Consider the following 22,814-nt stretch of genomic DNA (forward strand, 5'->3'; position numbering starts at 1 on the left):
TGCTACTGCAGCTGATGACGCATTATTGTTAGGGCCAGGATAAAATGCGGACGCGGACCGCGGACTGCGGACAGGAGAAACTGCGGACTTTCACCTGCGGACTGGCCCAAAATTTTTTACAGTAGTCCGCAGTTTCTCCACAGGATAGCTGTCCGCAGTCCGCGTATTATACGGGGATACAGCATTCCATATAGACATGTCTAATTGTCTATGCGTTGGTAAGGCAGAAAATTCGTAAGTAAAGTCTTCATTTCATAATAGTATTTAACATTAAAATTTCATAATATATATAGCAGCAAAATTTGACTTGTTTTTACAGGACAAGACAGATCAACCTTATTTTTGTCATGCATTGGCTGTTGTTCGATAACTGTTGCTTTTTAAAAATATGTATGCATGCAACAATTTCAATGAATAAAAATTAAAATGCGCACAGCTCTTAGCAGCTGACTATTTTATTTATTTTTTTCCTATAGGCCAAATCCATTATATTCTATTTTCTTTTATGCACAACTAAGAATTTGAATTAGACAACCGTAGCGCAGTTAAGTCGTCCTTCAGAAGGCGGCAACGTGGTACCAAACTTTGCAAAGAATGGTACCATAAGGAATGTCTTCAAAAAGAACAGCATTATGCCTTTCAGGAGTTTTTAAAAACCCCTTGGAAATACCCCAAATCCTTTTACGTTTATTACATGTTTTATTTGCATTATTGTACCAAGAGTTTACCGAGTTAAGAAGTAACCATGTTATATAAACTGTCCTTTACTTTCATATTTTGAATAATGCATATGTTGATTTTTAAATACTATTTTTAGTTTGAAATTTAATATCAGATATGGGCATGGAGTCCGCAGATACCAGTCCGCAGTTTATCCTGTCCGGTCCGCACTTTCAATCGCTCCATGTACGAAACGGTCCGCATTTTATCCCTAAGTCCACGAAAAATCTGTCAAAAAATTTTGGGCCAGTCCGCAGGTGAAAGTCCGCAGTTTCTCCTGTCCGCAGTCCGCGGTCCGCGTCCGCATTTTATCCTGGCCCTTTTTGTTATTCCCACAAAGCTGTAGCTTTCACCTGTATAGTAAAGTAGAAGCCTTCGGTGTGGTGTCGCCTGTCAGGTTGGCCCCATACGAGTTGTGACGCAGGCAGTTCGCCGAAATCTGTGCAATAGTCACACGGCCACCCATTGATTTCAGTAGTCCCGTTTCTTGTTCGACAGAATTAATGAGTTTTCCAGCATAAAGGAGTCAGCCTAGCCAAGTCCTACCGGGGAAAACAAAATGGTTCTGGAAGATATGCGGGATCTTCTGTTGGCTAGTGATTCCCCCGATCAGTTCTTCAAACCTATTCGGACATTGCCTATCGTCCTCTTCTTACTGGCATCTGATGTAAGTCACCTTTCATTTCACATACCCATGATGGATTTAAAACATATTTGTAAATATTGCAGGTTACAGTCCTTATCACATCATTTGTTTTGCCCCAGTATTACAACTCATTAGATTATTCCAGGCATCCCAGCCTCTATGCCACTTTACTCTACTTGCAGATTACTCTCTGGATTTTGACAGTTGTAAGTCATTAATGATTCATGAGCTCACAAACCATGTCAAGTTCAATGTCTGATCTAGATTGCAGATCAGCTGATAACAAGAAAGCATCAGAAATCTCAACTCAGTGGATTTTTGGAATTTAATCGGAAGATCTTACCTTGCATGAGAGCTTTCCTCATTACAGTCACTAGCTGTAAATTTCATTCATTTTTTGGCTTATACTCTGGAAAAAGGTTCATTTGTTTGTTTTTCCATATATCTAGGCAGTATCTTGTTACTCACTAGTGCTGCAGTAGCTTGGGATTACTGTCCCAGGGAAGGAACATGTTCCCAATTTGTACCGCTCACTCCAGCTCACTATGTGCAGATCATCTTGAGCTTACAAACCAGCATTCTCCTACCAGTTTGTCTTGCCTATTCTGGTATACTTCATGTTAGAGGATTGATAGCAATGATCTTTAAGGTTTTAACCTTTTTAATTTTTGTTCTACAGTGAGAATACATCAATTCAATACCAGCCACCCTTTACCTGACATATTGGAAGGTCAGATGGTATACTCTCTCTCAAGAAGTCTTCCGGCTTTTGAGGACGTCGGCGTCAGGTAGTGTTGCTATTAAAATCATGTTTTAAAAGCTGAGGATTAAAAATCGTATATTCTAATTCTTGAAATTTTTAGAGAAACGACGGACGACACTTTACTGGAAAAGCAAGCTGAAGCTATTCATTTTTTAAAAGAGCATAACGCTAGATTAAGTCGGAAAATTTTGTCACTAACGGATCAGCTAGGCAGATACTCTGACGCGAACGTCTAAATATGTTATTCGTTTTTCCCTCGTTTAGTTTTTCATGTTACGGTGTTGCATTTGCAATTCTAGGTAAATATGAAAACCAAAAACAGTTTAAGTTAAATGTCTTGTTGCAATGGCTCAAAGATAATTTTACCGAAACGCCTATTTATCCTGACACCCTTTAGGATCTGCTTCCCAGCCAGTGACAGTTTGGATGTGTTTATGTCTCTTGACACGTTCAGCATAGACGCTTTTCTTTTGCCTATAGACGTTGTCGCTGCTGGAATTTGGGAAACATTGTTTTGGAGGTTTTCTTTAACCCTGGCCACTACTCGTTGCTTTTCGTTGACCACTTGACCCTTAGCCGTAAAAACGGGCTTTTGTAAACCTATGAAGGACGATGTAAAGGAAATACATTACTGCGATTTCAATTTTGAAATTCTTGTGTAATTATTGTCATACCTGAAACAAAGTTAAATTTTATATCTTTGGCCACGGGCGTTGTGCTAATGTCCTGCATTGCAGCTTTGCTCTTGGGAGGCGCTATAGCTTGTGGAGTAACAGTGTTGTTAAGCACGGACTTGGCGCGAACAATTTTAACGCTTGCAGCCATAGTTTCAGTCCTGTTGCGCTTCTTTTCAACATATTCGTCAACCGACTGCATTTTCAAAAAGTTTTTCTGGTGGATTTCGGCAAAGTTGGGTGCAGCTTTGGGTTTGCCGAGTTTCGGTGTGTGGGTTGTTTCACTGCTGGCCGTAAACACCTTTTTAGCGCTGCCAGTTGACGTCACGGTTATTTTGGCCGGAGTGCTAGAAATTGTAGTTGGTTTTCGGTTTCTCACTGGATGACTTGATGTCCTCAGTAGTACAGCCTTTTTCCCGGTGACGACTGAAGGGGTTGACACTGGAACTTTCGTTTCTGAAGAAACAACAAAACTTGTCGTAAGTCTGTCATTGCATTCTGTTTCGTTCTGGGCTACTGGTTCAAGTAACTGCGACTCGTCGTCGTTTGCAACATTCAGCATCATCACTGTTTGCTCAGTGGACTCAGCTTTACTAGAACCCCTTGTTCTGTTTGCAGGCACCTGCTCGGCCTCTGATTCTTCGCTGAGATATCGAACTGCAGCGCTTGCTGACTTTTTCAGCTTCCCTTTCGAAATTTTTTTAGGCTCTAATTCATGTGCTGGTGATTTCAAGACTGAATCCCCGTTGGCGGATGAATGAATTTTTTCCATCATGCTCTTTTCACCGTCTGAATTAGCAAAGGTTTGGTTCTTTGGATCAACCTTTCCTGATTTCTTCAACTTCCTTGTAGAAACCTTCTCGTTTTCTGATTCATTAGCTGATGTTTCTTCTGTCAAATAAACTTTTTTCCTTCCTCTCAAAGTTCTGAAAATGGTTTCTTGTGGTTCCTTAATCAAAGTTGAATCTACAACATTTTTGGCATTCTGATATCCATTTTCCTCTTCATCTACTGAAAATGTAGAATTTAATGCATGTTCAACTGACCCTTTCTTTGCTTTCTTGGTAACAGGTAATGTTTTTTTCTGTTCTTCATTCTGCTGTTTGCCACGTTTCCTACCCCGTCTTGGGGCTGATTCTTGCAACACTTCAGAGTCTACAGTGGAATTGTCTGTACTCTCATCAGCTGATATGAAACGTTCATCTAAAAGATGATTCTCGTGCTGTTGGAGCAATTTCTTAATAAGTTTTTCCTATAATCAAACTTTTTTAATTCAAGAACATGCTTGCAAAACGTTAACGCAAACCTTTGACATACGGCGGGTGATGTTGAACTTTTTCTTAGCGATCTTCCACAAATCTCCGTATTTCATTAAATTTAATTCTTCCGATTTCATCCTCCACCTGGTTGTACACACGGTAATATCGGAAAACTAAAGGAACAGGTAACGTTGTAATGTGTTTTCGTTTGAAAACTGAAAAACAGACGCTCCGTCAACGGCAAGTTCTACTTTTGAAGATTTGAAATACCAGCGTTGCCAGAAAATGCCAAACTTAAGTATTTTATTTTTATTTAATTGTTTTCTTTTATATTTTGTCAATTAGCTGAGAGCTGACTCTGGTTCTGGTGAAAGCAAGAAAACTTTTGCTTATTTTTTACTATTTTTTATTTCCCCTACCTTATTTTAAAATCATTTAAATATCATGGCATGGTAGGGCTCGGCCCCGATCACATTCTAATCGGGGACACCGCTAAGCTTCCCCGATTAAAATAAATCGGGGAAGCTCGGTGCGGGGATTTCTTTTTTCGGTGCGAACGGTGCTATAATCGGTGCTGCACCGATAGCACCGCTTCAGCCACAGGGGATTAGTCTTACCAGTGACCTTGAGTTCTGATAGGCTAACGAGAATCACGTGACTAGGGTCACATTTTGTTTTTGTTGGCCGCAGGGCAACTGCCAATTTACATCACTATTTATTGATAATCGGGGAAGGTACCGATCACCGATATCACCGCACCGAGATCTCTTCCCCGATTAAGATTATCCCCGCACCTGATCGACTAAAAAACTCACCGATTAGCGCGGGGCCGAGCGTTAGTCATCTAGGGCTCGGCCCCGGTTCTTGAAAACCCGGGTTACCCGCGGATCGTCACCAAAAATAGTCGCCCATGTGCGAACCAGGGAGCATATTTGCCAAAGTGGGTAGGCTGGACGGATTTGATGGGCAAACCGGGTATACCCACCGCCATCTTGGAAAAAGGTGGCTTTCAAAGCCCCAAGTTAAATTAAAAGGGAGGGTAGCAAAAAAAAAATTTTTTGTGGCGGGAAATTCCAAGGGCGTCACTTGATTTCAGGGGAAAACTCGGGTAATCGGGTAGGAAATCAGGGATAACCGGGTTTTGAACCCGAATAATGGAAACGGTTTTCGAAATTGTGTTACCCACATGGTACCCGGGTAGGTAGTGGGCACAAAGTCTTAGGAACCGTTCCCCACCGGATCCAATTTTTTTGCCGAGAAGACCTACCCATTCGCCCAAATACCTATCCATGGGACACGGGGCCGAGCCCTAGTAATAGAACCTATGACTCATCAGTCTCATCAGTCATAGTTCTATGACTCTGCCTTTAGTAATTCCATTTTGTCGTATTATTAACTTGGTTCAATGTTTGAATTCTTAAAATGAGGATTAAGTGTTGTGTTTTTTTTTTTGTAACAGTAACATCTATAGACCAAGATCGGATGCTGAGTTGCCAAGGCTGAATTCCGACCTGGGGTATTTTTCCTCTCGGGCCCTATAGGAGGGAAATGAAAAATAATATATTTAATTAAGTTGTAGTTAGTTTTATTACAAAATCTTTTGGAATCGTGTACTATACCTCTGTGCTGATATAATACACAAAATTTTATCTCCAAAAAAGCTGTTATTTTTCCAGGAAACTTTTTGAAAGGTACTTGTTTACAATGTACCGTAGCAGACGTAAAGTGATTGACTGTGACGTAGTGACTGTAGTGTCAAACTGTTTTCGTTTTTTATGTCATGAGTAGTGTAGTTTGTGATGTCAGTAATGAGTTATTTGACACAATTAGTCTTTTTAAGTTATCTGATTATGCTAAAGGATTTATTCATAAGGAAAAAGAAATTTACTTAGAAAAACGTCTGCTTCTTGTTCTACAGTTGTAATACGGGGAGGGGGGGGGGGTGTTGTGGAAAGGTAAACAAGTACCTTTCAAAAAGTTTCCTGGAAAAATAACAGCTTTTTTGGAGATAAAATTTTTTGTATTATATCAGCACAGAGGTATAGTACACGATTCCAAAAGATTTTGTAATAAAACTAACTACAACTTAATTAAATATATTATTTTTCATTTCCCTCCTATAGGGCCCGAGAGGAAAAATACCCCAGGTCGGAATTCAGCCTTGGCAACTCAGCATCCGATCTTGGTCTATGGGAAAAACAAACCAAAACTTTTTTTTTCATGGCCAAAACATAGACAACGAAGTGGAAGACCGCTAACGCCTATATCCCTCTGTAGCGATGCGCGTGAGATGCCGCATAGTGGCGCTGAGTCCGCTAAGATAATAATTTTGGGTTTCCCTACTGATCCAATGCTTCACACACCGTAATTTTTAATTAAATCATGCACGGTATCACTTTGGTACGCACATGTAAATTAAGCACAAAAATTCAGCATATCGTGTGAATTATTTCATATTTTTAGTGGTTGGGTAACCTACGTCCATAAAATGTTTTATTTTCCCCCATTTTCCCTATCTCGAAAATTCGAAAAAAAAAAAAATTTTGTCTCGGGAAATGGGGAAAAATAAAACATTTTATGAAAGTAGGTTACCCAACCACTAAAAATATAAAATAATTCACACGATATGCTGAATTTTTGTGCTTAATTTACATGTGCATACCAAAGTGATACCGTGCATGATTTAATTAAAAATTACGGTGTGTGAATTTGGATCAGTAGGGAAACCCCAAAATTATTATCTTAGCGGACTCAGCGCCACTATGCGGCATCTCACGCGCATCGCTACCTACCGTCCTCTCAGCCTTATGGCCCCCTTCGTGGTCTTCCACTTCGTTGTCTATGGCCAAAAGACGAGAATTCATTGAGCCACAGCTCAATGATATGCTCAATGATCCAACAGTTCTGTAACTGGATTTTCGAAGCATTTTAAGCTACTTAAATGTTTACGAATTCGTAGGTTACATTTGGAAAAGAGATAAGTAAATGAAAAAAAAAAAACTTTTTCAAAACACTGCGCCTACCATATTTGAAGTTGCTAAAAATGTAAGTATTTTTTAGAAATAGTAACATGTCATGAAATACTTCATTCACATCTTGTAATTGATCATTTTTTACTTCTTAGAAAACTGTGTTAGATAATCAGTCAAACAACACATTGTTCTTTTATTTGAATGGACAATCAAGATCTCAACAACTAGAGCCTGTCAACTCTAATCGTACTCATACTCCAACTACATACACTGTAAGTGCAGTCTTATCTATATGTAATGCTATTCACTAATTCATCTTTTTTAGGCAAGTAACTTGAGTACATAGTCATCCAACTCACCTTTCTCTGATGTCAATGGAAAATCAAGATCTCAACATCCACTGACTTTCACCATTGCTAATTGTACTGATACTCCAACATCCACTGTAAGCGCAGTACTATTTATATGTAATGCTGTTTACTGATTCATTTTGTTTAGGCAAGAAACTTGAGTACACAGTCCACCAAACCACCATTCTCAAATGGGACTGGACAATCAAGATGTCAACAACTAGAGCTTATCACCATCTCTCATTGTACTTATCCTCCAACATCCACTGTAAGCACAATAATGTTAAGTTGTTAAGTAAAATGCATGTTCATTAGTTTGTGCTTCTGTTTTAATTGGGTTATTGACAATACAGTGGGCTTTTACTATAAACAAGATATATGTTCCAATTATCGATCTTCATCGCCTGCAAGCAACCTTAGTGGTTATTTTGAACCATCGATATTCTCCGTAATCATTGATAGCATCACTAACATTTAGTTAGATTATCAAAACTTTGCTTTACTAACTGTAAACGATATAAATTGTTTAACAAAGATTGTTCATAAGCGAGAACTGCACTGACGCAGGGCATTTCGCAACATTGAAGTAGTTGACAAATTGCTTGCGTAAATACTATAATATTTGAAATTGATGAAATTAATTGAATACCTTTATAACAACTAAGCTGCTGAACTGCATACATACCTGCTTTGTTCTGTACTTTAGAAACCAAGTCACTAGAGGAGCATTTATCCACATGTTCTCTCTCTTCACTTAACAAAATTAATGGAATTTTTGCTAATGTCTGAAATCAATAAACCATTTGCAAAACATTAAGAAAAAAGTAGTCTCTTAACTGGTCTACACATCTATACTTTGATTTCACGCCCTGCGGCAGATTCCGGGGGAGAAATACTCAGCACAATTTCTCGACTTCTCAAAACACCGTCAATATTTACTGCTTGGAAGCAAATCAGTGAAGAATTGGCAAACTATGAAAACAGTGTGTTAGAATATAAAATCTTTGTTTTAGGTCCAACCAAAATATGATGATTGATGAAACACTTGCCTTTTCATTATTTTCTTGTTGAAAAACTGATAATATTAATCCTACAAAGTCAGGATCCTAATACCAAACACAAGTTTGTCAATTAAATGCAAATGCAAAAAGTAAATAAATTCATAAATGCATTAAGGGATTGTTTTTAGAAATGAGATGCCCTTACCATGGCTTGGTAATTGGACTGTGTTTGCATATCTAGAAAGTACAGAGGTTAATATTTAGTTTCAAGCTACAAAAGTTCAAGCAACACCTTCCTACCAACATGTGATGGCTGAACAGTAATATGTGGATGTGAGTGGTACCATCCAAGTACCCTAATTGGTTTACCAAGCTCAATTGATAGTTTTTCAGCTTCTTGAGCAGCTGCAGACAATTGCAAGGGAGATATTTCAACTCGATCAGCTTGACTGATAATCACAGAAAAATTTTAAAGCATATTCTTCGTTTAGGCCTATTTCATTATGCATACCGGACACTTCTTTGAAGAATGATTACATTTTCAATAAATGATTGTCCATACGAACCACCCGCTTGAACTGATAAATCGAGACGTTGATCTACGTGACCTAAAACAGTTTTTTATATTACACCAAAGTTTTGCTACTCTGTAGGTATTCTTGGGTCAGCTGTATCTTTCTTGACAACCTACCTAACAGCAGTCCCATAACCTCTTCTTTCTCTGTGGATAGGGCATGACTTAAACAAGTAAGGTACACATCTGTTTCTACAAAAACTTCTTTAATTGGCATTTTGACTATCTCCTGTTCTCTAGTTGAAAACACGTTTTTTTTGTTTGTTTTTTTGTATTTAGGTGTCACTGGCGGGCCATGATAAAATGCGGACGCGGACTGCGGACAGGAGAAACTGCGAACTTTCACCTACGGACTGGCCAAAAATTTTTGACAGCAGTCCGCAGTTTCTCCACAGGGTAGCTGTCCGCAGTCCGCGTATTATACGGGGTTACAGCATTCCATATAGACATGTCTATGCGTTGGTAAGGCAGAAAATCGGTAATTATAGTCTTCATTTCATAATAGTATTTAACATTAAAATGTCATAATATATATAGCAGCAAAATTTGACTTGTTTTTACAGGCATTGAATTTACTCTAGTCAAGACAGATCAACCTTATTTTTGCAATGCATTGGCTGTTGTTCGATAACTGTTGCTTTAAAAAAATATGTATGCATGCAACAATTCCAATGAATAAAAATAAAAATGCGCACAGCTCTTAGCAGCTGACTATTTTATTTATTTATTTCCTATAGGCCAAATCCATTATAGAGCAAGAGCGAAGCGCGTAGCCCCTTTGTTTTACGAACGCACCATATGGTTTTAAGATAGCTTTTGTGGCTAGAAGCCATGTTTGTATCGAGATACAAACATGGCCGCCAGCCGCAATTTCTCTCTTAAAATAGTAAGGTGCGCTCGTAAAACAGTAGGGGGTACGCGCTTCGCCCTTGCTCTATATTCTATTTTCTTTGATGCACAACTAAGAATTTGAATTAGACAACCGTAGCGCAGTTAAATCGTCCTTCAGAAGGCGGCAATGTGGTACCAAACTTTGCAAAGACTGGTACCACAAGGAATGTCTTCCAAAAGAAGAGCATTATGCCTTTCAGGAGTTTTTAAAAACCCCTTGGAAATACCCCAAATCCTTTTAAGTTTATTACATGTTTTATTTGCATTGTTGTACCAAGAGTTTACCTAGTTAAGAAGTAACCATGTTATATAAACTGTCCTTTACTTTCATATTTTGAATAATGCATATGTTGACTTTCAAATACTATTTTTAGTTTGAAATTTAATATCAGATATGGGCATGGAGTCCGCAGATACCAGTCCGCAGTTTATCCTGTCCGGTCCGCACTTTCAATCGCTTCATGTACGAAACGGTCCGCATTTTATCCCTAAGTCCACGAAAAATCTGTCAAAAAATTTTGGGTCAGTCCGCAGGAGAAAGTCCGCAGTTTCTCCTGTCCGCGTCCGCATTTTATCGTGGCCCGTCACTGGCCATAGCTGTTTGCCACTGGTTGCAGTTTACGGGCCATCTGGTGGAGCCCTTACACACCACTGTTTCTGTTTATTTACATTTACGTTTTTTCAAACAAAATTTGGGATAATAGGAGGGTGGGTGTGTTTTTGTGTTTTTTTTGTGCTTATCAGAGGATTTAGATTCTTTCAATTAATTGTATTTCTATGAGGAAGGTAAATAGCTGTTTAGCTATTAATCCTTGTGTGTGTTTAGGGATGTTGAAGTTGCAGCCCATCAGTGTTGGTATAGGGGCAGGGAAACGTTTTTTTTCCAACGCGTTCGTCAGTTTCAATTCTTCCACTTTTAGGGTTTTTACCGCATTTGAGGGTTTTTTTTAACAATTTTTTTACAACTTGAGGGTTCAAACAGTTTGGGATTTTCCAACATTTAAGGGTGTTTTATAAGGTTTTTAAAAATAATCTTTAAAAAAATGATTGGCCGCTCTGGCGCTGCCTGTCTATACAAACACAAAAAACGCAGACTGACAGACGACAAAAGATCTAACAGTCGAGTCGAGTCGAAAGCCCTAGCCAAACGGTTTTTAGTGTGCTATTGGGTGCTTTCTAATAAATATTTAATAATATTAATTATTAAGTAAATACCTACCATTTTAAAGCATAATATGCCTCGCTAATTTTACAAAAATCATCGACATCCCGTCATTGCTACAGTTTCATTCGTTCTTTCTTTCCTTTCCATAAAAGCTTTTCTTTATAAATTAAGATAATCTCATCGGCATGAAACTATAAATGTTTTACCTGCTTCCTTTTCCAACAACTAAATGTTGGTAGCTTTATTAACGTAACCAGCTATGCCAGTGATTCATTAAGTAAATTAATAGTACTATTATTGATTAGGGCTTTTGACTGGACTCGACTGTTTAATTTTTTGTCGTCTGTAAGTCTACGTGCGTTTGTGTTTATGTAGACAGGAAGCACCAGAGCGGCCAATCATTTTTTTACAAATTATTTTAAAAACCTTATAAAAAACCCTTAAATGTTGGAAAATCAAAAATGTTTTTGAACCCTCAAGTTGTAAAAAATTAATAAAAAAACCCCACAAATGGGGTAAAAACCCTAAAAGTTTAAGAACTGAAACCAGTGTTCTGTCGAATAAAACTTTCGAATAAAATTTCGAATAGAATAACGCAAAAATTCGAAATTTTATTCACTATTCGTCGAACAAAAAATTTCCTTATTCGTATTCGTTATCCTTATTCGTTGTAACTTCAAGTTGTATAATTTCGAATACAATTTCGAATAAGTAATTTTATTTTTGTTTGGCCAAAAATCTCATTTTGATTGATGTTAAGTACAAATATTTTCTATTTTTAGTAGCCTAAATTCCATTTTTATTCGAAAATTTATTCGTTATTCGAATATTATTCGTATTCGCGAATAAAAAGTCGTTTTTATTCGTTATTCGCAAACAGAAGAATTTTTTTTCGTTATTCGACACAACACTGCAAATAGAAAAGCAGCATAGAACAGCTAGCCTGTTCTTGTTTCTTGTTTGTTTGTCTGATTGTGTCACAGTGTCAAGTGCTCGAGTTTCCTGTCTGTGTCTATTATAATATACGATTTAATTTCATGAAGTAATTAAAATATTAGTGATTCCCTTGATTTCTTACACCACACTCTTCTTTATCTTTATTTTTCAGCATTCGAAGATGAGCCGAGAGTGTTAATTATTTTGAGAAAAAGGGTGTTATCTCAAAAACTCGATGGCAAGCCAAGAGATCCCAATTGCAGCTTTTGTATTTCTTTTCTTTTCTCGATGCCATTCAGCAATGCAACTGCTGAAAGATAATTTAGTGCGTTTAAACTAATCAAAACGGATCACCGTAATTCGCTCAATAATGTGACTGTTACGTCTCTTATGCGAATTAAGCATTGGGGCGTAAACGAAGATCATTTCGCTTCTAATGTTGTCATAAAAAAATACTTATCGATAAAGTAAAGTTTGTAAAGGCCAGTTTATCCATCCCAGATGGAACACAGGATTTGTAATGTATAATTTTTGCCGTAATTGTTAATACCAAAATAAGTTATTCAGAAATGTGTGTTTTTGGACGTTAAATTTTCTTGTTAATAAAAATAAAATTCGGAAATCAGATTTTACTATGGCTGTCGGTTTATTTTTGGATGAGAAATAATATAAGTTCAACTTCTACAGCGTTTTTCAATTACTTTTTCTGGCTTTTTTGCAGGTTTTTTTCGGGGTAACCTTTTGGGGAATGGGGAGTCAGAGGATTAACTCCCGAGGCAAATGCTTGGAACGCTTTTAATATGTTTTGCATAAAACATCTTAAAGTGTAGTAAGATCTTAATCTAATCTTAAATATCTGAAAACCATGAAGCCATTAACGGCATCTTGAAGAAATTGTAGTGCATGTGAAAGATCCATTTTTCTTAAGACTTACCCATGTAAATTCAATGCCATGAATTTTTCTAGGAACAAAACAAGAAAAAAAGAAAAATTTACGAGAAAACATTTTAAATTTCTCTTCCTGTTTGTTGGGACAAACTTTCATTACATGGCCCTTTTTTAAGCACTGCAAAAAAAAATATTTAATTTAGCTATAAAAAATCTTAGTATTAAAAATACTTACGTGATTTCATTTTCGATAAAATGTTCTTTTTTTTCACCCTCTTCTTCCATATCATTTTCATGGTGGAGGATCCACCAGAAGGCACAGGAATGGACGGCGGAGGCAGCGGAGTAATGGATTGAGGAGGCACCTTTTGAGGAGTCTCGGTCAGCACTGCCTCACCAGCCGGCTTAGCCTCCCCGGCCGGCTCAGCCTTTCCAGCCATATCAGCCTTCCCGGGCGGATCAGCCTCGTCAGCCAGCAAAACTTCACAATACAGCAAAGCTTGGCCGTCCAACTCAGCGTCAACGACCGGTTCAATCTCCATGGCCGGCTCCGCATGACCAGCAGGATTAGCCTCACCAGCCAGCCCAGCCTCAACGTTTGTTTCTTGTCTACGACGATCCCTATTAACAATACATTGATTATCGTTTTTTTTAAATAATCATTAGTAAATAAAATGAATTTACCTTAAGTAACTGAGAATTAAACTTCTACAATTACCACAATTGGCCCAGTCGGTCCATTCTGGCTCTTCATAACCTACGTAATGCAATAGGTACTGGACCGACTGGCGTCCATTTGGGTACCTTAAATCTCTAAAATAATTTAAAAAAACATTAATTAGAACCGAATTTGCAATGAATTTGCAATAAAAGTAATCTAAAAAACTTAACTCCTTCCTAAAACTAAATCCACTTCAAAATCTGCGTATTCGTCACTGTCAGTATTTTCTTCGACGTTCTGAATGTACCGTGGCATTGTGAAGTCCAACCGTTACTAAGAGCATTACGTTGCAAAGTTGCAAAATATTTCATTCTGTGGAGAATTGTTAATATAAATTTTGTTTTACATTTTGAAAAATGTTCTTTCGAGTTTTCTTTGTGTTCATTTCTGACTTCCACACTTTATTACTTTTAGGAATGGACTCTTAACACTGCTGAGATGGACACTGATATTCAGTTTACAACAATAACATTCTACTTTTATAATTTGAATTAAATATTTTAAATACCGACTCTTTCGACCCACCCGTTAAGGCTGGCGATGTCATTTTTCGCTTCGTCTAATGCTACTTCTTGTAACGAGAATCGATCTTCAGACACCTCCGTGACCACTGCCGCTCGTGTTTTGCCTGATCTCGATTCCGTCATTTTCTTTTATCCTTTTCTTTTACCGAAGAATAGAGTCAGTTAAGACGCGATAAATCGGTTGAAAATTATTTTATTTGCGTTCAACAACAAAAAGTAATAACAGCGAGTGTACAGAGTTGCTAGACCGAATACGGGCTAGTGGGGGATTTGAACACCGCCTCCTTGTCATCAGAGGTGTTGATCCCGTGTTTCTTAAACTGCTTTGCAAGCACCTTCTCCGACGAGGACGTCCTGCCTCGGCCCTCCTTGCTGGTTTTAGGTGTCTCCCCGGGCGCCTCCGTCCTCGACCGTGACGAGCTACTGCGTGATTTGGAAGACGTCTTTGTCGTCCCACATGAGACCGAGTTTTCTCAACTCATGTGGGACCTCTGTTTTCCCAGCTTTAAAGCTCTTCACCACTGCTCCGTAGTGAGTCGCCTGGGCTTCTTTGTAAAGCTCGAGCGTTGCCTCTCGAGTTTCATCTGTGGTCTACACGGGGAACTTCAACTTTCTCCCCCGGTGTCTGACCGTTGCAACCGGGCTTTCCGGACTTTTCTTTCTTTCTTCTCTCCAATCTTTTATTTATTTTTTCAGCAAGGACGATCCTGCTATAGCGTCGTCTAGGAGTTGAGGCGACTGAACGGACCTCTACTGGCAGAGGTTTAGGGATTGTCTGCGCCCGAATTTCTTGGTTAATTTTCTCCAGTAGGGTGGGCCTTTGTTTGGATGTCCCTGGTTGTGGCTCTGATGGGGTTTGAACCATTGACTTCTTGGTCGCCGCAGCTAGAGCTTCTTCTCTTAGTCGCAGCTTTTCACGCTCTTTTCTGATCAAGGAGGCCTCTAGGATGTTTTTGGCTTTTCTCTCTGCCTCCTGGGCGGATGCCTGGGCTGCAGCGATCACTGCTGCCTGGGTTGTTCGGGTGGTAGTCAACTCCTCCAGGAGCTTTTTCTCTTCCGGGCTTAGCAACGGTACGGCGTCCTGCGGGTCTGGCGCCGGCCTCGAGTATGGATTTGGCCGTTTGTTGTCCGGTTTCCGTTGCTCGCGGAAGGGTTCCGGCAACCGTAGCTTTCTGAATACCCCTTTAGGCAGCGTTTTCTCGAGCTCCTTCCAGAGCGTGTAACTTCTGACGTCTGTGTCGAGTAAGTTCTGGAAGAAGTTGTATACTGATTTTTGGCTCTGTTCTGCCACTAAAGAAAAAATAAATTCGTTCGAAGGACCATTTAAAGATTACTATTGTTAATATAAATTTTGTTTTACATTTTGAAAAATGTTCTTTCGAGTTTTCTTTGTGTTCATTTCTGACTTCCACACTTTATTACTTTTAGGAATGGACTCTTAACACTGCTGAGATGGACACTGATATTCAGTTTACAACAATAACATTCTACTTTTATAATTTGAATTAAATATTTTAAATACCGACTCTTTCGACCCACCCGTTAAGGCTGGCGATGTCATTTTTCGCTTCGTCTAATGCTACTTCTTGTAACGAGAATCGATCTTCAGACACCTCCGTGACCACTGCCGCTTGGGTTTTGCCTGATCTCGATTCCGTCATTTTCTTTTATCCTTTTCTTTTACCGAAGAATAGAGTCAGTTAAGACGCGATAAATCGGTTGAAAAATATTTTATTTGCGTTCAACAACAAAAAGTAATAACAGCGAGTGTACAGAGTTGCTAGGCCGAATACGGGCTAGTGGCGGATTTGAACACCGCCTCCTCGTCATCAGAGGTGTTGATCCCGTGTTTCTTAAACTGCTTTGCAAGCACCTTCTCCGACGAGGACGTCCTGCCTCGGCCCTCCTTGCTGGTTTTAGGTGTCTCCCCGGGCGCCTCCGTCCTCGACCGTGACGAGCTACTGCGCGATTTGGAAGACGTCTTTGTCGTCCCACATGAGACCGAGTTTTCTCAACTCATGTGGGACCTCTGTTTTCCCAGCTTTAAAGCTCTTCACCACTGCTCCGTAGTGAGTCGCCTGGGCTTCTTTGTAAAGCTCGAGCGTTGCCTCTCGAGTTTCATCTGTGGTCTACACGGGGAACTTCAACTTGCTCCCCCGGTGTCTGACCGTTGCAACCGGGCTTTCTGGACTTTTCTTTCTTTCTTCTCTCCAATCTTTTATTGATTTTTTCAGCTGGGACGATCCTGCTATAGCGTCGTCTAGGAGTTGAGGCGATTGAACGGACCTCTACTGGCAGAGGTTTAGGGATTGTCTGCGCCCGAATTTCTTGGTTAATTTTCTCCAGTAGGGTGGGCCTTTGTTTGGATGTCCCTGGTTGTGGCTCTGATGGGGTTTGAACCATTGACTTCTTGGTCGCCGCAGCTAGAGCTTCTTCTCTTAGTCGCAGCTTTTCACGCTCTTTTCTGATCAAGGAGGCTTTCAGGATTGTTTATCCCGCAGGGCCAGTTTACTGCTGGCGCAGAAGGTCAGTTGGGACTTACGGGGGTGAGCCTGCCAGACTCTATACCTTTCCTTTGGGTAACTTTTATCTAGTGCCGTAACACTTGTTTTAACGACCACAACGTTCGCCTTTATCGGGCTTGCGTCGATGAGTCCTGCGATGGCTAGTTCGCCTTGTCGGGCTAGTAGCACGGTCGCTCCTGTTAAGCCTTATCGGACTTAACAGCGTTCACTGCCGCTGAGTATTACTCTTTCGCGGTTGGAGGAGAAGTCTCGAGGGCTGCTTCTTTCGCGGGCTGGCACGTCTGAGGCGGCGGCTGGCAAGCTTGAGGAAGGTGGCGGCGAGGGATCTGAAAACCTTACAAGACAAATTACTGGAGCAGGAAACAAAGACTGCACACAAGTAATTCGGTGAGAAAGTGAGTGTATTAGCATGGCACGACGGCCCCTTATATACACAGAAAAACTACACCGTTGTCTAATTTGTTGGGTCGTCCGATCCAGGAATAGAGGGCACCGCTGCTGATGATTGCCGGCTATCGATCAGTAAACTTCTCGATAACCCTGCGGGAACTTTAACCTATATTCTGGCGGGATGAACTCTGCAGGCTCCGCCTCAATGAGTTCAACCCTCGTCGTTCCTTTCACCCTCAACAGGTGTCTCCATATATATGGAAAAGCACTCAGCTAATTCCAATATCACTGTCTCGAGCTCCAGCCTCCATACTACGGCTCTTGCGAGCCGTAGGCCGTCTTAAGTGACTTGCTTCCGCTAATGGACTTCCTTACCCTCGGTAGCGCGGCACTCCACCGAGGGTGACTCGTCTGAGTCTAGCCTTCTTCGGCCAAAGGGTTGGTACCCGGACGATGGCTGTGAGCTTCGTCCGTCGGAATTTCCGACACTCCCCCCGTTGGACCTTGGTCTAACTGAGTTGACGAAAGCTCACTGTCTTCGTAGGGTCCTGTGTTCCGATGGTCATCGTCTATCTGGCCCGCGTGGAGCTCCAACGGATATAAACTCTTTGGGTCTCTCGTTATCATGGTCGACCCTTTTCCTCTGAATTTATCTGCGATCAAGACGTTCACACGCCTGGTCTTTCCATCATTGCCGGGGATTAGTTTAACTACTCTCCCGGACTTCCATCTCGTTCTTTTGGCTGACTCGTCGTGAATTAACACGACTTGTCCCAGCTCAATTTCTTTCGTATGACCTGGAGTTGGACAGTGAAACTGCTCCAGATCCATCACATATTCCGTGTAGAAATCTTTCCACCATTGAGCGACTAGGTTTCTCCTGAGCCTCTCTCTCTTTGTCAGTGTCACCCGGTCCGAGTATTCTCTCTCCTCGTCATTGACCGGGTGATGCTGCTGTTGTCGGTAGCCTGTGACCAATTGCTTGGGTGTTAGCGGCTCCGTATCGTCTTCTGCCACGTATGTCAACGGTCTGGTGTTGATGGTATCTTCGATCTCCGTCAACACCGTTTGGAATAGATCGTATTCCATACAATCACTTCCGTATGTTTTATATAGCAGCCGTTTAACGGTCTGCACCATCCTCTCCCAGAATCCGCCCCACCAAGGGGCCAAACTCGGCGAGAACCTCCACTTTATGTTGAGATCAACCAGGGTGTTAAACACTCTGCTGTCTCTGTACGCTGCTCTGAGGTACTTAGCGGCCAGCGTAAACGTTCCTGCGTTATCGGAGTAGAGCGTCCTTGGGTACTCTCTCCGTGCAAAGAATCGTCTTAGCGCGAAGATAAACGTGGAGATCTCCTGGTCGGTCGTAACTTCGAGATGAACGGCTCTAGTTACGGCGCAGGTGAAGAGACACACGTATACTTTCGTCTTGTGACCGCTATTTGCCGGCGACTCTACTGGGAACGGGCCTGCGAAATCTACCCCCGTTATCGTGAACGGATTCGACATTTGCAGGCGGTCCAACGGTAGGGGCGCCGGTATTTCATCGAAGTGTCTCGAGTCCATTCTCTGGCATCTCGTGCACTTGTTTGTCTCTTTTTTGATGGTCTGCCGCATCTTCGGAATCCAGAAATCCGTTCTGAGTGCCCCCATCATGGTTTTCACTCCGGTATGTTTCAACCGAAGATGCGTTTGATCAATTAGTCTCCTTGTTATGATGTGTTCGGCCGGTAGCAGAATGAGCGCTGCTTTTTTATTGTATTCCATCCAATTTAGATGCCGGCCTCGACACCTGATTAACCCGTCTTTGCTGTCCCACACGAGGCCGAGTTTCCTCAACTCATGTGGGACTTCTGTTTTCCCAGCTTTAAAGCTCTTCACCACTGCTCCGTAGTGAGTCGCCTGGGCTTCTTTGTAGAGCTCGATCGTTGCCTCTCGAGTCTCTTCTGTTGTCAACACGGGGAATTTAAACCTTCTTCCCCGATGTCTGACCGTTGCAGCCGGGCTTTCCGGACTATCTTGGCCTTTGAATTTTTCTTATCGCCCTTAGCATCGTGGCCAAGACTCTTACCATGACTCGCATGGAGCTGAATCTTTCGTACCACTTTGCTTCGATTGATATCGCGCATTGCGTTACTTCGACTGTCTTTTCTTCGACCGAGACCTCCTGTAATTGGAGCTCGGTCGCTGAGCTTGGTGACTGGGGCCACTCCTTCTCTTTCCCCATCCAAGATGGGCCAGTCCACCAACTCTTTTGTGCGTTTAACTGCGCGGCCGTAGCTCCTCTGGATGCTACGACCGCCGGGTTTTGTAACCCTGGGCAGTGCCTGATTTCTTCAGTTTCCACTGTCTGTCTTATCTCTGTCACCCTATTGTAAACAAACTGCTTCCACCGACCAGCCTCGCCCTTCATCCACCAGAAGGCTATCGCCGAGTCGGTCCACAGAAGTTTTCTCTTGATGACTGTTTCCGTCGCTTTCTCGACGTAGCTCCCGAGCCTCGCAGCCAGTAACCCACTCAGAAGCTCCAGCCTCGGGATCGAGACTGATTTCTTAGGGTCCGGCGCTACTCTCGTTTTGCTGCACAGCATCACTGGGTCTTCCCCATCGATTCTCTGCAAGTACGCCACCACACTGTAGGCGTCGTTACTTGCGTCGCAGAAAAGATGGAGTCTCCCTTCATGATCTCCCGACCATCGGGGTTGACAGGTATTCCTCAGCTCTGTTATTCCATCAATGAATGTTTTCCAATGAGGTATCACCTCGATTGGAATGGGCTCATCCCATCCTGAGCCCGCCAACCACACCTTTTGCATGATGAGTTTCCCCACCAACGTCACCGGAGCGATGAGACCCAAAGGGTCAAAGATCTTCAGTGCCAGGCTGAAAAGCTTCCGTTTGGTGGGTCTGTCACCAATTTCGCGGGCTTCTCTGAGTACCTGCGCCGGATCAAACCTGAATTTGTCCGACGCGGGATCCCAGATCACCCCTAAGGCTTTCGTGGCTGACTTGCCCTCAGCTGTCACGTTTGTGACCGTCTCTTTGAATTGGACCTCCGGCAGTCTCTTAATCAACTCTGCACTATTGGAGGTCCATTTGCACAACTCCATCTTTGCGGCTTTGAAGATCGTAATCGCTTCGCGAATACGCTTCTCCGCTTCATCCACATTTGTCTCCCCCCCTAGCCAGTCGTCAACGTACAACTGCTGTTGTAGCTGCCGCACTGTCTCGGGGTATATTCCTTCAAACCCTTTCAGGTGTTTGAGGATAACAGCCTTGAGAATGAACGGGCTGCATGACAGCCCGAACGGTACTCTTTTCCATCGATACTCGATGAATTTAGGCTGGGATTTGTTAGGATCATCGACCCAGATGAACCTTATCGATTGCCCGTGCTCCGGGCGGATCTCGACTTGGAGAAACGCCTGAGTTATATCGGCGGTCTAGGCTATCCGATTCTGTCGGAAACGCAACAAGACCGCCAACACTTCCGGGTTTAGATTCGGCCCAATTTCTAAAGCATCGTTGATGCTAGGTCTTTCCTTCATATGTGCTGATCCATCGAACACCGGCCGAATTTTCGTGGTTTCCGCGCTATTTTTAATCACCGGTCGGTGAGGTAAGTATGTGCAGTCACCGTTGAATCCTCGGTCGGCTTCTTCGATGAATCCGTCCCTGATATATTGCTGAAATATCTCGTGGTATTTCAGCTTATCTTCCGGTTGGGTCTTGCCCAGCAGCCCTTGCAGCCGTATCATTGCGATGTTCCGGTTGGATTCAATTCTGCGATGGCCGATCTTGATGGGGAACAACACTTTGTAACGCCCATCGTCTGCCCGCAGAATCGTCTCCTGATAGGCCTCCAAGAATGCGGGTTCTGCTTTACTTGTGGGGTTATCCCCATATGTTCAAGACTCCAAAATTCTTTGAAGTCCGTCATCGGTTTTTTCACGTCTATTGCTGCGGTTAAAACTTGTTCTTCCGCCTTACTTTTTTCATCTATCGTACCGAAGATCAGCCAGCCGACTTTGCTTGCACATGCGACCAGCCCATTTGCGCCTGGGATGGTCTTGTGCTGCATTATCGACCAGATGAAATCGCAGCCGACGATGAGATCAAACTGATTGCCTTGCTGACCGGTGATGTACCGGTCATCGGCTAAGTCCTTCCCCTGGCCTATCAGGCCTTTCGAGAAATCCGTCGGGGTGACTTTCTTTGCGTTTGCGAGAAACTTCCTCGCAATCTCTTCGATCTTTATATCTGGTGCATCCTGGCTAAGTCCCGCGAGTCTGAGTCCGAACACCGCATGGTTTTTACTCGCCTTGTTCTGGTCTCCGAACCCGTTGACCGCCAGGTATTCAGCCCTTATTTTTTCCGCTCCGACTCTGGTCGCCGTGTCCTGGCGGACGAACGTTCTCTCGCTCCCAGAGTCAATTAATCCGACTATCTTTACCCGGTCTCCGGCTTTCCCTTTAAGGTAGGCCGTGAAGGTGGGCAGTACTCCCGTCTTCGATCTTGTGGAAATCGTCAACGTGGTGGTGTCTATTGTCACCACCTTTGGAGCTCTTTGAGGGGAGAATCCTCTGTTTCCTGCGGGAGCTGGCGCATAACCGCCGCCTCGTGGTCTAGCCACGCATACAACAGGGCTATGTTCCGTGCTTCCGCAGTGTCGGCACGGAATTCGCGATATGCAATGTTCCGTCCGATGTGATCGGGCCAGACACTTCAGGCACCGACCTTCTTTTTCTGCCGTCGCTCTTCTCTGAGCTGACGACCCTTGGTTGCAGTTATGATGCAAATGTATCCTTTGGCAGAATAGGCATGCCAGGCCTCTGTTTCCATTATTTGCCGTGGTAGCGGCCGACTCTAGCACGGGCTTCCCGCTACCACTTGTCGCCGACGTCTCGTCTTCTTCCCTAAGTCTTATTTCCCTTTGCAGGGCCTTCAAGATCTTCGAGAACGTCGGCTCATCGTCCTCCCACCTGTCTCTCCACCGGCTAACCAGCGCCCTTGGAAAGGCCGCCAGTAGGTCCGGGACGAGATAGGATTGGTGAGTCCTTGTATCTACTCCAAGGCTGTTAAGCGCCGCGACGCTATTAGCCAGCCCGTCATGGAGTTTTTGCCACTGCGACAGAGCGGAAGTCTCGCTCAGTCGAGTGTTTGCCATCGCTTTAAGTTCCGCCAAGTAGTGCTTTTTCAGCCTCTCTTGGTCTCCAAATCTTTCCGTCAACAATTCCATGGCCTTGCGATATTGATTCGCCCCGTATTGCAGGTACGAAATCGCATCGGCCGCCTTTCCTTTCAAACAGCCCCGAAGGTACTGATATTTCTGCTCATTTGTCAGCGTGTTGTCGTCGTCGTAAGTCGCCCAGGCGGCTTGCCAACTCCCCCACGCTGCAATATCTCCGCTAAACACCGGAAGGGGTAGCGCTGGACGGTTCACGAGTGTCGTGGTTGTTGGTGGGGAGTCTCTTTTAGGAGACTCCGCCAACTGTTCCAGCACCGCTATTTCACCCAGCGCCACGTCTAGCTGCTCGCGGTCACTTGTCCTCTCTTCCGCCGTCGAGATTCCAGCTAGCTTCCGTGTCAGTTCCGCCACTCTGTCATATCTTGACTTTGCCTTGAGTGTATTCACTCGGCGTTCTTTCTTGTCTTTCGACGTCCTCACAATATGTCCGGCACCCATCAGCTCTCCCATCAGGGTGTCTCTTTCCTGCGTCAAATCGTCCCTGGTATCACAGGAGACGTTTACTATCGATGCGCCACTTGTGTGGCGACTTCTCACTTTCACCGTCTCCGTCGAGGAGTGTCCC

At 42.7% G+C, this 22,814-nt stretch overlaps 5 protein-coding genes and 1 long non-coding RNA gene across 7 annotated transcripts; 2 read left to right on the forward strand and 4 right to left on the reverse strand.

Moving 5' to 3' along the window:
• The first annotated feature begins 1,058 nt into the window (after positions 1-1,058).
• LOC116928375 (transmembrane protein 192) lies at positions 1,059-2,780 on the forward strand. The gene is made up of 7 exons (XM_032935458.2): positions 1,059-1,387; positions 1,450-1,572; positions 1,631-1,745; positions 1,816-1,974; positions 2,046-2,154; positions 2,230-2,428; positions 2,527-2,780. The coding sequence occupies exons 1-6, from the start codon at positions 1,280-1,282 to the stop codon at positions 2,363-2,365; spliced, it is 750 nt and encodes a 249-aa protein (XP_032791349.1). The 5' UTR covers positions 1,059-1,279; the 3' UTR covers positions 2,366-2,428; positions 2,527-2,780.
• Positions 2,188-4,324, reverse strand: LOC116928367. Its single transcript, XM_032935443.2, has 4 exons — positions 4,110-4,324; positions 2,804-4,055; positions 2,496-2,729; positions 2,188-2,424 (listed from the first exon to the last, which is right to left on the reverse strand). Exons 1-4 carry the CDS (start codon positions 4,197-4,199, stop codon positions 2,390-2,392), a joined length of 1,611 nt encoding a protein of 536 aa, XP_032791334.2. The 5' UTR covers positions 4,200-4,324; the 3' UTR covers positions 2,188-2,389.
• Positions 4,325-6,843: 2,519 nt separating this feature from the next.
• On the forward strand, positions 6,844-7,754 carry LOC123475439. Its single transcript, XR_006650480.1, has 4 exons — positions 6,844-7,107; positions 7,187-7,306; positions 7,360-7,479; positions 7,533-7,754. It is a non-coding gene; the product is annotated as an uncharacterized LOC123475439 (long non-coding RNA).
• LOC123475438 (lys-63-specific deubiquitinase BRCC36-like) lies at positions 7,696-9,287 on the reverse strand. Of its 2 annotated transcripts, XM_045178081.1 has the most exons (8): positions 9,077-9,284; positions 8,897-8,993; positions 8,686-8,834; positions 8,591-8,622; positions 8,434-8,490; positions 8,240-8,356; positions 8,070-8,169; positions 7,696-7,997 (listed from the first exon to the last, which is right to left on the reverse strand). In XM_045178081.1, the coding sequence occupies exons 1-8, from the start codon at positions 9,174-9,176 to the stop codon at positions 7,852-7,854; spliced, it is 798 nt and encodes a 265-aa protein (XP_045034016.1). In that variant the 5' UTR covers positions 9,177-9,284; the 3' UTR covers positions 7,696-7,851. The 2 variants fall into 2 exon arrangements, with proteins under 2 accessions (XP_045034016.1, XP_045034015.1); XM_045178080.1 differs by having other exon boundaries at positions 7,696-8,169; positions 9,077-9,287.
• An 8,129-nt stretch (positions 9,288-17,416) lies between these two features.
• Positions 17,417-18,655, reverse strand: LOC123475586. The gene has a single exon (XM_045178461.1). The coding sequence runs from the start codon at positions 18,653-18,655 to the stop codon at positions 17,417-17,419; it is 1,239 nt and encodes a 412-aa protein (XP_045034396.1).
• Positions 18,656-19,016: 361 nt separating this feature from the next.
• Positions 19,017-20,111, reverse strand: LOC116936267. The gene has a single exon (XM_032943430.2). The coding sequence runs from the start codon at positions 20,109-20,111 to the stop codon at positions 19,017-19,019; it is 1,095 nt and encodes a 364-aa protein (XP_032799321.2).
• Positions 20,112-22,814: the final 2,703 nt, after the last annotated feature.

This window comes from Daphnia magna, linkage group LG8, assembly GCF_020631705.1.
Source record: "Daphnia magna isolate NIES linkage group LG8, ASM2063170v1.1, whole genome shotgun sequence".
In the NCBI taxonomy this organism is placed as follows: domain Eukaryota; kingdom Metazoa; phylum Arthropoda; class Branchiopoda; order Diplostraca; family Daphniidae; genus Daphnia; species Daphnia magna.

What these genes read in the sequence shown, in the direction of transcription:
- LOC116928375 (XM_032935458.2), top strand. Translation starts at nt 1,280, where the DNA reads ATGGTTCTGGAAGATATGCGGGATCTTCTGTTGGCTAGTGATTCCCCC. An exon ending in CTCTCTGGATTTTGACAGTT is followed by an intron (nt 1,573 to 1,630) that starts GTAAGTCATTAA and finishes TGTCTGATCTAG; the next exon opens with ATTGCAGATCAGCTGATAAC. An exon ending in AGTTTGTCTTGCCTATTCTG is followed by an intron (nt 1,975 to 2,045) that starts GTATACTTCATG and finishes TTTGTTCTACAG; the next exon opens with TGAGAATACATCAATTCAAT.
- LOC116928367 (XM_032935443.2), bottom strand. Translation starts at nt 4,199, where the DNA reads ATGAAATCGGAAGAATTAAATTTAATGAAATACGGAGATTTGTGGAAG. An exon ending in TCACCCGCCGTATGTCAAAG is followed by an intron (nt 4,056 to 4,109) that starts GTTTGCGTTAAC and finishes GTTTGATTATAG; the next exon opens with GAAAAACTTATTAAGAAATT. An exon ending in AAAATTTAACTTTGTTTCAG is followed by an intron (nt 2,730 to 2,803) that starts GTATGACAATAA and finishes CGTCCTTCATAG; the next exon opens with GTTTACAAAAGCCCGTTTTT.
- LOC123475438 (XM_045178080.1), bottom strand. Translation starts at nt 9,176, where the DNA reads ATGCCAATTAAAGAAGTTTTTGTAGAAACAGATGTGTACCTTACTTGT. An exon ending in ATTCTTCAAAGAAGTGTCCG is followed by an intron (nt 8,835 to 8,896) that starts GTATGCATAATG and finishes TGTGATTATCAG; the next exon opens with TCAAGCTGATCGAGTTGAAA. An exon ending in AGTCCAATTACCAAGCCATG is followed by an intron (nt 8,491 to 8,590) that starts GTAAGGGCATCT and finishes GTTTGGTATTAG; the next exon opens with GATCCTGACTTTGTAGGATT.
- LOC123475586 (XM_045178461.1), bottom strand. Translation starts at nt 18,655, where the DNA reads ATGGGGGCACTCAGAACGGATTTCTGGATTCCGAAGATGCGGCAGACC.
- LOC116936267 (XM_032943430.2), bottom strand. Translation starts at nt 20,111, where the DNA reads ATGGAGTTGTGCAAATGGACCTCCAATAGTGCAGAGTTGATTAAGAGA.